Raw genomic sequence first — 13,969 nt, 5'->3', positions numbered from 1 at the left:
GAAGAGGAGCTAGCAAAGATTTTCTCCCATTCTGTAGGTTTTCTCTTCACATTCCTAATTGTTTCCTTTTCTGTGCAGAAGCTTTTAACTTGATGCCCTCTCATTTATTAATTCTTGGTATTATTTCCTGAGCTTTAGGGGTTCTATTGAGAAAGTCATTGCCTGTGTGTATATGCTGGAGTGTTCACCCCGTGTTACCTTCTAGGAATTGCATAGTTTCTCATTTAATCCGAGGTCTTTGATCCATTTTGAGTTGACTGTTGTTCAGGGTGAGAGATAAGGGACTAGTCTCATTCTTCTGCATGGCATGATCATCAGTTTTCCCAGCACCATTTGTTAAAAGCCTGTCTTTTCTTCAATGTATGTTTTTGGCAGCTTCATCAAGGATCAGGCAACTGTATCGGGACCATGAATTTCTGTTGAAAACATGACATTTTAGGACTGGGGATGCAGCCAAAGGCCTCATGCGGACGGTGCTTATGATGCCTGCCTAGCGTGCTGGAGCCGTTCCCTCACCAGAGCCACAGAAGCAAGACGTGACATTTAAGTCATATGATGTGGCAGTTATGGAAATGATATCCTCAGCCCTTTCCATGTTTTGTTGTTATTGTTGTTTGTTGTTCACTAACCTACTTTGTGAAGTCTGTATTCATGTCTATGTGGCCATCAAAGTCTCTGATTAGCTTAGGAGTTAGCTCATGGTGGGAGAGAAATTTCCTTAAGTGCCTGAAAATAATATCTCCCAATGTTTGCCAGGGGGCTCTTTGTGTGCATTGGAGCATTTCTTCCAAGACTTAGCTAGGCAATGGACAACTCTGCCTTAGCCTTCACTTCCTGCTTGGCCGACCCTTAAGGTCAGCCAGAGGTGAGAGCTGGGGCTTTCTTGGATCTTTCCTGAGTGTAAAGGTCTAATGTCCTTAGGAATGCTCTCAGTTCTACGCGTGTGGGTGCCTTCTAGATTCCCAAGGATGTGAGGAAGGTTTTCAAAGCTCCGATGTATATCTCATCCCCCATTTTTTCCGTTTAAGCCTTTGGGTTAGCTGATTATTTGCTCCATTAGCCACATTCAGACAGCTATGATTTAAAGTAACAGTTGCTTCTTATTTTTCTATCAAATGTCTCTTCACAATAAGGTGTTCTCATGGGCAAGGTCTGAATCAGTTCAAATAAAGACAGCCTTGTGAGTGTGGTCTTTTGGGAAACCGTCAGGTCAAATAATGGTAATTTTCTGGTGATGGGGCCATGAAGAAGTTCTAGTCCTGTTGTGCCCCCCTCAGTGACCGAGAGGCTGCCGAGTCTCCCTGTGATTGCAAGCTTTGCTTTCAAGGAAGAGCCCCAGTGTCGGGGGTGGGTGGGAAACAGGAGAGGGAGTCGGGCTGGTTAAATGCTACACCTGCTCTTCATCCTGAGACTTGGCTATTTTTCGTGAATAAAAGCTCCCAGTTTGCTCTGAGCTTTGGGTTCATCTCCAGCATCCTGAAAAATGGATTCTGATGGTGTTTGCCCGGTTCGCCTTTGTCTTACGGAGGAGAGGCCTTCAGGGGTCCTTCCTTCACCACTTTTGCCGCAGTTACCCCAGCTCTGCCGCTGATGACCGTGTTTTTGTTTGCAGTAGACCCTTCATGAGAACCCAGAGAACTCAGATTCCTACTCGTGACTGTCCACTGAGGAAGTCAGTCACGGTTGTCCTGTTGATTGTTCCATTTTAGAAGTTTATTGGATCTGCTAAAAACAGGGAGTTAAAAATCATTATTTTGTGTTCGTCTTAAGCGTAGCCTTTGAAGTAGCAGAAGCAGATCATGGTGAGCAGCATTTTGAGACTCTCCAGCTGTCCTTTAGAAAGGGAATAGACAGGAAGTGGTCACATTTATAATTGATGCTTTAAGATAATGTAACTTGTTCTCTTTTGTCACAGGGATTTAATGCACAAAATGGCGATTATACCAAATTGGCAATCTTTGTGTCCTCACCCCCGAAAATACACATCTTCAAGACCCCATTCTTCACCTGGTAGAGTATATTCAAAGAATGGTTTCCAAAATATGTTCAGACCTTCTTCTTCAAGTGAGTATCATAGGCGAATAGAAAGCCTAGTAGTTAATATCCTTCTACACACCAGGCATGGGCAAAGCTTTGCACGATGCTTAACCACCATAGTAACCCCACGAATTGAGGTGTATTTGTGGTAACTTCCTATGTGGGAAACTGAGACATGGATGGATTAAGTCACTTTTAAGGGCTAAATAGCTCTTAAGTGGCTGGGTCAGAATTTGAGCCCAGACAGTGCAGTGCTGGAGTGACGCCCATGTCTCTCCCCAGGCCGCCGTCCCTTGGAGGCACTGTCAGCCGTGGGGCTGCTCTCTCTGCACGCACGTATGCAGATCTGTAGGGACCTACCTGCGCAACTTGCATGATATGCTGTATTAAGTACAACTCATGCTAGATACTGTTTCTTTTAAAATGCTGCTGTCTTTGTATTTCATTTGGGATTATTTACATGGACCAGATTTCACCACCATCAGTTCATCCCTCTACTGTGTGCAGTCAGCTGCTAAGCAAGCATGCGTGAGTTCTGCCCATCTGAGACTGAGTTCTTAATTTCTAATAGTTTCACACAATCTTTAAAAAGTTTCAATTTCTATACTGAAACCTTCCATAAGTTCACATATTTTTAACTTTTTTCTTTAATCTCTTTAGCATTTTGCTCATTTTGGGGGGGGTACTGGGAGTTGAACTCAGGGGCAGTAGACCACTGAGCCACATCCCCAGCCCTATTTTGTATTTTACTTAGACAGGGTCTTGCTGAGTTGCTTAGAGCCTCACTTTTGCTGAGGCTGGCTTGGAACTCACGATCCTCCTGCCTCAGTCTCCTGAGCCACTGGGATTATAGGTGTGCACCACGGTGCCCAGCATTTCTTAAATACCCGATCATTTCTGTATTTGTTTTCTCTGTGGGTCTTTTTCTGGTGACTGTTTTTGCTCTTGATTAGGTTATATTTTCTTGTTCATTTATCTTGAAGTTTAAAAAGATAATGCAAGGCATTTGTGTAAAATGCAGTAGAAATAGAAGTAAGTGACACCACCAGAAAGAGACGGCTCCCCTCCTCTCGAGCGGTCAGTGAGGTGGGTGGGCTCAGCACTGTGATCCCTACGCTGAACTGTGTCTTGCTTTTGCTGCATTTTTGTTGGATTTAGGTGGAGCCTGGTTTCACCTTCTTCCCTTCAGCAGGCCCGAGAGCCGAACACTGGGGAGACTCCGGAGAGCGCTGTTTTACAGCCCATCTGCCAGCTTGGTGTCTGCTCCTCAGCCTTCCTGCCGTTTCCAGGGTGGGGAGGGACGGTTCCTGGGAGTTCTCTTTGCTCACCGGCTCTGACCTTGCTTTCACACAGCAAGAGATCTCTGTCCACCTGTGGCCCTGCTTCCTTTATGCAGCAGCCACCAATGTTCACTCAGCAGAGGGCCCATATGTTTCAGAGATTCAGCTCACCTCTTCCTGTCCCTGGCCTCTGTGTACAGCTGCCTTGGGCTTGTGTACATCCTGTGGGCCTTGAGGTATATGGTGTCACATACCAGTCTCTGGTGTGCGCTTGACCTCAGCCCTGCAATTCTAATCCACCCACCTGTCCACACGTGACCACTAAATACTGGGTTTGCTTCCCTTGTCTGCCCTGCAGGGACAGAAGCTGTTATCCTCTGGATGACTGAGGAGTGGCTTATGCTTTTGGAATTTAGTTTCTTTGCAGTCTCAAATCTCTGATGGGTTTTTGAACTATGTATATTTTTAGCTTATTCTACTTGTTCTCATTGTTAGGGCGAAAATGACAGTCTGTTATGACTTTCTAGATCCTAAACGGATGTAGAAAATTTTATCAAATTGCCCTCCAGAAAGATGACATCCACTTATACTCCCACCAGCACGTTACGCAGGTTTGGTTCTGCTTTCATCTTCCTGCATTAGACATGTGAGAGAACAAGTTTTCCTTCACATAATTTCAAAGTTTCAAGTAAATATTTTCTGCTACTTTAAAATCATAATTATTGAGTGCAAAGTTGGGGCTTCTTGGAAAGCAGCTAAAAATATACACGCAAAGTCTGAAGAAAGATTTCAGATGGAGGGGTACGTTAACAAGAGGGACCCCCGGTGACAATGGCAGGGTAGAGGCGGGGTAGCATTGTGCAGCTCCTGTGTGTGAACCAGCTGCTTCTGAGAGTCAAAGTGATGTTCCACGTCCTGGGGAGTCTCATGGGAGACTTCAGCTCCCTGTCCCTCAGGCTCTGTGCTTACTCCCCTTCTCCCAGTCTGTCCTCTCCTGAAGTGGGTCCCCTGGCTCCTTCCCCACCAGGCCCAAGCCACATGCCCAGTTGCTGGGATGGCTTTCTGCTCGCCCCTTGTCCCGCAAAGATCTCAAATATGAGCTGGTCAGACAATCTCCAGACTGCCCCAGGCCTTCCGTTCAGCCAGTGGCATCGTCACTGATGTAGGTCCTCAAGGACAGTGCGAAGGAATCATCCTTCATTTCTCCTTGTTTCTTTAACACCCGATACCCCAACATCTCATGTCCTTCATAGAGTGTATTTCCCTTGTTTTTTTCTCTTTTGGTTTTACTCATGTTATCACTGTCATCCTTCAATTGACTGACTTCAGAGGTGAAAAATGACTAGACTTTCCATTACAAGCCACCAAATGATCAGACATGTAAATCTAAACATAGTAGAAGAGCGACTCTTTGGTTTTGTTAAACAGTGCAGTAGTTTTTGTTTAGAATCTTAACTTTAAACACGTTTAACAAATAGCTGTATCTCTTTTGTAGCCACAACAGTTGCAAATCCAATACTGTCCTTCTTAGATGTTAAATGGATTTTATTTCAAAAAATTACCGATAAAAGGGACGAATTGAAAAAAGCCTTTCAGCTGCTTGACACTGGTCAGAACCTGACTGTGTCCAAGAGTGAGCTGAGGAGAACCATCGCGACCTTCCTGCTGCCGCTCACCAGGGAGCAGTTTCAAGAGGTGCTGGCTCAGGTACGGCGCGACATAGCTATAGAGCAGGTGGCTTCTGGAACAGCTGCCGTGGGTCAGAGGGGCACAGGGCTTATTCTGACTTTCTCCCCAGTGTCCCAAATGATAAGTTGAAGTTGTGTTAATTTTTTACAATTCACTTATTTAAGACGAGGTCACTTTGGAAGACCATGATCCACATTTGCTTGGTCACATTTTGGAGGTAGGAGTGTGTCAGCCATTTTTTCTTTCTTTCTTTCTTTCTTTCTCTTTCTTTCTCTTTCTCTCTCTCTCTTTCACTCTCTCTCTCTTTCTTTCTAGCTTCTACATAAAAGTATTTGGTCAACTTACATTTTGGAACTTAGCGTTTTAGTATTTGTTCTGTCATCAAAGGTCACGGGGCATCTTCTAACTACCGTAGCCAATGCTAGACTCGAGGGTGCAGGAACTGAGACACGGCCCCGCCTTGGAACTGCTCGTGGTCCAGTGAGACAAGTAGAGTGCGGGCGAGGCCGGGCAGGGCCAGTCCAGGGAGTTTGGGTGCTGGGGGGAGGACAGCTGTCTCTAGCTGGGGCTGGGTGTCTGGGAAGGCCACTCTGGAGCAGGTATTTAACTTAGTTTTGACTGGTTTGGACTGGAGATTCGCAGAGGAGCGGGGAGGGGAAAGGCCATATGGGAAGCGGAGGGGCCTGCATCAGCCTCTTGCTCGTCCAAGGATCTGGGGGCATTGCTACGTTAGAAGTCAAGGCTGTGGACCTGGTGTGGCTCTGAGGGCCAGCTGCGAGCAGGCTTTGTGAGGCCGCAGGGAGTCAGGGAAGGGTTTGCAGCAGGGTGGATTTAGGTGGTGTGGGGGAGGACCAGGGCCCTTGGGCCTACCAGTGCCGTGGGCCAGGGGTGATCCCTGTTCTCTGGGGCCATAGAAAAGGAACTTGAAACACAATAGGAATTAAACATTCTCAAGATGGGCTTGTAAGACTCAAAATAGCAAATTTAAGAGTGGAACCCTTGGGCTGGAATAGTTTCCTTCCAACTCAGCGGCTAACTTTGCACACCCAGGGCCCTGGGCACATGTGAGCACGTGTGTGTGCACGCGCACACATACACACAGAGACGTGCACTTTCCTCCTCCTTTCCTTCATTCATAATCCATCTGGTTTCACGCTACTTCCTAGTACTTAAACAGCCTGCTTCAGTTTGGACTTTGCTGTGCACCCACCCATCGCAGTGTTCCTACCTCTTGTCCCGGGAAGGAGGGGGAATGTGCGCTGTGAGCACAAAGAGCTCCACCCAAAGTCCACCTGAACCTCACGGCTTCCTCTGCCCTTGAGCTTTGTCCTTTTCTGAACTGGGGGTTCTCCAGCCGTGTTTCCTCAGCTGGTTTTCATGCCCCATTTTCTCTTTGGGGCGTTTGATGTTGCCCCGCTGTCTCCCTAGGCTCTCTTTATTTTTTAAAGTATTTCACTCTGTTTTCCAGGTTGCATAATGTTTATTGATCTGTCCTCAATCCACAGACACCCTCTTATTCTCTCCATTCTGCTATTAAGCCCAGTCAGTGAATTTGTAATTTTTTAGACATTCTAGAATTTCTTTTTGATTCCTTTTTATGATTTCTCTGTACTTGCTTAATTTCCTATTTTCCTCAATTATGAGCATTTTTCTTTTAACTGATTGAACATAGTTGAAATAGCTGCCTTGAAGTCCTTGTGTGTGCATCTCACATGCTGCTCTCTCAGAGTGGGTCTGGATGTTCATATTTGAACGTATTTGGATAATATCCCAAACAAGAGCTGTCCAATAGAAGTACGTGAGCATATTTTAAATTTCTAGTAGCCACATGAAAAGATGATAAGTAAAATTAATTTTAATAATAATTTTATTCAACCAAATATATTCAAAATATTTCATGTCAGTATATAGTCACTGAGAAATTGCTACTAAGATATTTTACATTCTTTTCATGCTTTAAGCGTTACTAAGTGTTCAAACATGGTGAAGGCACACTTTACGCTTACAGCAGACTTCAATTCTGACACTAAATTTCTACTGGCAAAACTTGATCTATATTTTGATTTAATAAAATGTATAGTTGAAATACTAGGTTCACATACCTGGTTGTTCCAGATGTATCAAGTATCTTCCAATAAATGAATTGATATCATTTAAAAATTTAAATTAATTAACATTAATCCCAGTGACTTGGGAGGCTGACACAGGAGAGTTGCAAGTTTGAGGCTAGCCTCAGCACCTTAATGAGATACTGTCTTGAAGTAAAATCTTAAAAAAAAGGACTGGGGTGTAGCTCAGTGGCAGAATGTTTGCCTACCATGCATATGGCCCTGGGTTCAATTCTCAGTACTATAAAAAGAATTAATTAACATAAATAAAGCAAAGGAGTTCAGCTAATTAGTAATGCTGGCCCCATTTCAAATGCTATGTAACTAATGGTGGCTACGTCTGTGTACTAGACAGTATAGTGCTAGGCATTATGAATGGTGTGTTGTGGAGACTCTGGATTCTGTTATATTCTGCTGAAGACTATTGATACTTTTGTTTTGATAGACAGTTAACTTGCAAACTCTGTCTTGCTTCAGTGGCCAATGGCTCATTTCTCAGTTTAACTCTTATCTTTACATAGTTTTATTATTTTGTACTTTGAATAGAGTTCACAGTCATTTTCTGTGGAGGGCTGGTCTGAGTTTTCTCTGTGGCAACTTCTCTGCTTTGTCATTTATTCTAAGCAATTGCAAAGTTACAGAAAAGTTTGCAAGTAGAGTGCAAAGAACAATCTTTTTCTAAACCACTTCTAAATATTCCATTACTTCTAAATATATTAATATTTTCTTCAAGCTAGGATCTCTAACAGCCATAATCCAACCTTCAAAATAAAGCAGTCCCGATGACTCACGGCTCCCACCTCAGCCCTGGGGCCCAGTCAGGCTTTGGCAATTCCAGAAACACCCTGTGGGATCCAGGTCAGAATCAAGCATGATGTGTGGTTCCTGCCCCTCCAGGCCCCTCCACTTGGCATGGCCTTCAGCCCTTCCTTGACTGTCACGACCTTAACATTTTGAGGACTGCAGACCACCTTTGCTTAAAAGTCCCTGCCTGTGTTCATCTGGCCAAGATGCAGCTAGGGTCTCTGGCTGTGTTCTGCTGTGGCCCGGCCAGGCTACCTTGGCACGGTCCGTCCCACCCCGCTGACATTCACCTGGTCACCTGGTGAGGCTGGGGGTCTGGCAGGCTTCTCCGTGGCATGCACTGTGAAGCCGATTTTCTGTGAAATAAGTATTCCATTGCTCATCTGACATCCAGCTGATTCATTTGTGGTTTAAATATTTGCAGGGATTCGAGGTTTCTTAGTGCGTGAGTTATGGGTGTCTTACTTTAATTATTGTAATGTTGAAATCATCCTTAATCTGGCCAGTTGGACCCCCTTTTGTCTGGTCTCTGTGTCCTTTGGCAGGTCCTCAGCATTCCTTGGGCATTTCTTTGTTTTGGGATGCTCTGAGCTCATCTTCACTTCCCTTGCTTTGGTCCTAGAATCATCCACCTTTTCCACAGGGCTCAGGTTCCTCTCAAGGAAAAAGCATGGAGACGGGATCTGGGCCTGGGGTCGCCCATGCTGTGGGGTGCTGCTGTTCCCCAGCCTCTCAGTGGCAGAGCTCTAGGGCATCCATTTGCCTCCCAGTTTTTACATATGTTCCTGTCCGCGTGTTTTCTGGGCCAGTCTTTCTCTCTGTGTTGAAAACCCAGAGTCCACACCACCGACGCCCTTCTACCCGGTGCGCTGCCCGCCTCGGCTTTCTCTCCCGCGTGGCAGTCCCTGCCCTCTCACGGAGCAGACGCTTGGCTTTTGTGGTCCTGAGTGCATTTACTCATTCGGACATCCCTCCCTTGGGTGGCTCATCCCTCACTCCAGCGCTCCCCTTGGGGGGTGCTTGGCGCTCTCGTCCCTGTGGCTCCCCAGCAGGCAGACACCACTGTTCTCTGCCCTATCTGGTGACTTTAGGTCTGAGTAACTTGGGAACATAGGCAGGAGGAGGATGGCCGAGATTTTTCTTTTCCCCTCTATAAAAGCTTCTCCTTTATTCCTGCCTGGGACTTCACAGGGCGCGGGTTGCTCGTTTCCACAGCTCCCGTTATTGCTGTCTACATTTTAGTTGCGGCTTTATTAAGATGAGATTTACATATCATAAAACTCATCCTTTTTACACGTATAAATCAGTGATTTCAATATACTCACAGTTGTGCACCTATCACTACCATTGAATCTAAAAACATTTTTATCACCCCTGAAAGAAACCCTGTGCTCATTGGCAGTTATTCCCAATTTCTCCTCCTTCCTGTACGTAGAGACAACCCATCCACTTTTGTCACTGTAGATTCTAAATAGTTCACCCAGCTGGACTCGCACAGCATGTGGTCCTTGTGTCTGGCTCTTCCATGAGTGAGCTTTCGAGGTTCCCCTATCGGTCGTCGCACAGGACAGTACTCCATTCATTTAGTGGACCAATAGTGGATAGAGCCCCTTTTGTTGGCCAAAGGGCTCGGGTTCCGGTTGGGGTTAGGGTTGTTGGAATCGTTTCTTCTTTTGGCTTTTGTGAGCAGAGCTGCTGTGGACAATGATGGACGCATCTTCTGCGTGGACGTGTTTTCAGTCTGTGGCTCCATTCCTGGGAGTGGAATGGCTGTGTCCTGGGCTAAGGTTCTTTACCTCAAGGACCATTTGTCCTTGTAAACCTTGTGCCAGTTTCCCTCGGAAGTTTGATTTAACTGTCGCTTTATACGGAATAAAGAGTTAGAATATCATTTCCTTCTCTGTGCCCTTATAGTCATGATCTAATGGGAATTTAAATTTCTGACAATCTTCCCAAGCTGATCAGTTATGCAGGAAGAGAAAAAGTGCAGAAAATATGAAACGCGTATCTGTTTTTAAAAGCTACATCTGTTTCTAAAAGAAGTCACTGAGCACTGAGAACTTCAAAGACTGTAAGAGCAGATCCTGGTAGTCCCTCCCGTGCTTGGCCTGCCTTCCTGGAGCTGGTCTGCTGGACCCACGAGCAGTGGAGAGGCCCTGGGTGCAGTGTGGTGCGAAGGCGGGCTGCTGGGTCACTTGGCCAGCTCTGTTTATGACAAACCCTGTGGTGACACAACCTTGCTTTCTCAGAGGTTAATGGAAGCCCAACTGGAAACTTACAAAACCAATTCAGGATTTCACGGGAATTTACCTTAAAATCAAAAAACAGTTTTCCAGTTATAGTCTGAATCTCCTTTGGCTCTGATTTTATTTCATGACCCATGTCAGGAATGTTCCCGTCAGCGAGGAGGATATAGGGGCTCTCTGCTGTCTGCCTGGAGCCTGGTTCCATTAAGAGTTGTGCAAACACATGGCCTTAGTCTGAGTATTAATGTGGCCTAGTTTTAAACAAGTTGAACTGGTAATTGGATTCCAGAGAAGCAAAACCAAGTTCTGTTCTGGGCCCAGGGATCGTGCCAGGTCAGAGAAAGTCTTCTTGGAGGACACTTATCAATATGGCAGGTGCAGACTTCCCCCGCCCCCACCCCAGCCACAGTCTAAGAATCTGCCTGCAGCAGTTCACCTTTGGATGGTTTTGGTCACGGAACGTTTGTGACAGATTCATAAATACCGAGAGGATGAGCAGTGGCCAGAGCCTTCCTTGTGGACTGGATTCTTTGATTGTCCAAAGGACCCTGCCTTGGCGATGGGTCAAGGCAAGAGCTTACCTGCCACGTTAGGGCTGTCGTGAGTGTGAGGAGAGCGGGGCTCCTCTGGTGGCTCTTGTTCATGCAGGATGATGGAGGGTGGAGTGGGGTCACTTGGGCTCTGGCTTTTAATGGTGGTGCCATGCAGGGATGTCATGAAACGTGGACAGTGACACCACCTTCTGAAGGTGGTTTAGGGGGGCTGAAAGTGGTACCTGTGTTTGGAGTCGGGGCCCAGGAAACGTGGGTGCCCTCCTTCCCTCATCGACTCTTGGCGTTATCACAGGAACATCCAACCTTGAACTACATATCTCATGCATTTTTGCCCTTCTTTTGTATATTAAGGAAACTTCATTGATCTTTGGGAGAGACAGGGACAACCACACCAGGCCTCGAGGCCAGCCGGCACCATGAAGCTAGGCAAACCCTGACTGCACGGTGCACCCCAGGAACCGCCCAGCTGTGTGGGCGCAGCTCGGTGTGCATCTTCATGGAGCTTGATAAGATATATTTATATTGATTATATACTTTGTTTAAATCCTAGAGTCAAATGCTTTTTTTGAACCATTATCTTTATTTATAAGTTAACTTCTTATTTAGAAATGATTTTGAACCTCCAGCAAAGTGCCTGCAGCACCCTGCGGCACCCATGTGGCACCTGTCAGTAACGCTCACAGCCCCGCACCTGGGCATACCTGCCGTGGCCACCCTACCCCATGCGCTTCTCCTGTGCGTGCTCGCTAGCTGTGCATGTGCAGGCTCACAAACAGCATGCTCAGCACACACGATCTACATGTGATGCCTTTTCTAAAAACCCAAATATTTTCAAGGAAAGTGCTTTATCCCAGTTCTTGACTCCCAAACACCTCAGTCTATTTCCTAAGAAAAAGAACCATTTTCTTACATAACCACAGTAGATATCAACTTCAGGGAATCAAACATGGAGATCAAACCTTTAATCTATAGTTCATATTGACCCACCTGTCCCATAGTGTTCTCGATGGACTTTTTAACTTAAAAATGGCATTTTGTACCTTAACACTACGTGAATTTACAGACTAGTCACATGACCCTCCGAGTTTTGAGTGTTGTGCTCACCTCAGCTTCTGTATATCTCATGTTAGGATATATTTCTGCTAATTTCTTTTTATTTATTTTATTACTGCATTATAGTTACATATATGTAATGTTGAGGTTCATCTTGACATAAACCTAGAAGCATGGAATATAACCCCATGATAATTTTATTTTAAGCTAGACTCTGGCTTAGCCAGATTTGGACTTTAGGTAACTGTGTGGATGACTTGTTGACTTTTAGCTAACACAGACTGGCATTCCTTGGTTTTCCAAGAACGTTGTCAGCTTGGACACCTGAGTGAGCCATCAGAATGCTCAGCAGGGTGCCACTCGGTTGATGGCACTCACTATGACATCAGGAAGGCGGTGTTTAGGACGGCTGTTGCTGTCCTCTGCCTGGGTCTCTCTCCTCTAACCTGCTGTCCTTGTCCTTTTTTCGTGTAGGTCCCTGTCACCGGCTCTGGCAATGTACCGTACCTTGAATTCCTCTCCAGGTTTGGTGGGATTGACCTGAACATGAACACCAGAAAGAGGTAAGGATTCTGTCACTCATGTGAAGATAGGAGACTTGCAGTGGTGAGTAAGAGCCATGACACAGGCCACAGATGACCATGTCCATGTGGAGGACAGGTGGGCAGAGCTCGTCCACAGAGAATTCAACAGAACAAAGTCACATTGAGGCTTCCATTAGAGAAGACTCTAACTGTATGCAGGAGGGCTTTCAGAGTTGGAGCAATGATACCGCAATGAAATGTGAATAGAAAATTAAAATCAGGTCATACTTTTGCACACAGTGTATTTTAGATTTGAAAATGGTGATTTTAGATTGGGGCTGGGGCTCAGTGGTAGAGCGCTTGCCTACCATGTGTGAGGCCTTGGGTTCGATTCTCAGCACCACATGTAAATAAATAAAATAAAAGGTCCATTGACAACTAAAAGTGTTTAAATAAAAAAGAATAACGATTTTAATTTCGAAGTAAAATATTACGACGCCAAATATTTGCGGGGCTCTGTATATTTTTTATGCTGGTTGTTGAAAGTGATCACGTTTTGGCGGCTGGAGAGGGAGATGAAATGGAAGATACGTGTGAGCCGCTTCCAGGCTTCACAGCTCTCCTGGGAGCCGGGCTCCTGGGCTCCGTTTGCAGAGTGAGGGCCAGAGTGCACCCTGAAGGTCCCCGTCAGCCAGAGATCTCTCTGCACCTGTGTTTGCTTCAGGAAATATTGTTTTAGTGAACACAGTCACTAACCATCTTCTGCAGGAATAAGCCTCGTTTTTCTCAGGAGTCGTGTGAACGATCCGAAGAAGTGAGTCTGGCCCTGAGCTGTCAGCAGGCTTCGTGGGGCTTTTGCGGTTGGGTCCGGCCTCGGTGCAGCTGAGGGGGAGAACCGGTGCCGCAAGGGAGGGAGGTTGGAGGGGGTTCCGTGAATACAGAGCTTCAGTTTAGCAGATGAGAAGGTTCAGAGATCTCTGGCACAACAATGTAAAGAACTTAATCCACTGAATCATGCACTTAAATTGGTTAAGATGGTGAATTTTGTTATGTGTTTTTTAAAATCACAATTTTTACAAAAGCCAGTGCAGCGGCGATAGTTAGGGTGAGTAAGTATTACCCTCTCTGCGGTGGTTTCAGGGTGTCCCCCCAAAGTTGGTGTGTTGGAACTCTGTATTCCTCAATGCAGCAGTGTTGGGGGGGCCTGATGGAAGGTGTTTGGGGCACGGGGGCAGAACCCCATGAAAGGATAAAGCTTTTCTCAGGTGAGTGAGTTCTTACTCTTGCTCACATGGGGCTAGGTTAGTTACCACCAAGAGCGGCTGTTTTAAAGCAAGGACACCCTGGGCTCTCTCCTCTGCATGTACCGCCTGTTCTTCCGCTTTCTACCATGAGTTGAAGCAGCATGAAGCCCTCCCTAGAGGGTCAAAATTTAAAGGCCCTCTTGGACTTTGCAGTTGCTAGAACAGGGAGCCAAAATAAACCTCTTTTCTTTATAAATTTTTCAGTCTCAGGTATTCTGTTATAGCAACAGAAAATAGACTCAGGCATATCCCATGACCTTGAATGTTTAGTTAATTCTCAGTAAGCGGGGAACTGAGATAATTTCCAATTTTGCCCAAAAGAATGACTGGTTGTTTTGTAGACTACATGTTCATGCCTGACCTAAAGCCA

General features: G+C 45.8%; 1 protein-coding gene across 1 annotated transcript in view; it reads left to right on the top strand.

Moving 5' to 3' along the window:
• Positions 1-1,919: 1,919 nt before the first annotated feature.
• Positions 1,920-13,969, top strand: part of Efcab6 (EF-hand calcium binding domain 6) — a 192,422-nt gene continuing 180,372 nt past the window's right edge. The window contains 3 exon segments of the mRNA XM_046429560.2: positions 1,920-2,064; positions 4,813-5,024; positions 12,246-12,334. Coding sequence (XP_046285516.1) covers positions 1,923-2,064; positions 4,813-5,024; positions 12,246-12,334 — 443 coding nt within the window. The 5' untranslated portion in view covers positions 1,920-1,922.

The sequence above is a fragment of the Marmota monax genome, unplaced genomic scaffold (assembly GCF_021218885.2).
Source record: "Marmota monax isolate L192 unplaced genomic scaffold, Marmota_monax_Labrador192_F-V1.1 WCK01_AAM20220418_F8-fsc00051, whole genome shotgun sequence".
Lineage (NCBI taxonomy): Eukaryota > Metazoa > Chordata > Mammalia > Rodentia > Sciuridae > Marmota > Marmota monax.
This window is presented reverse-complemented; position numbering and strand designations above follow the sequence as displayed.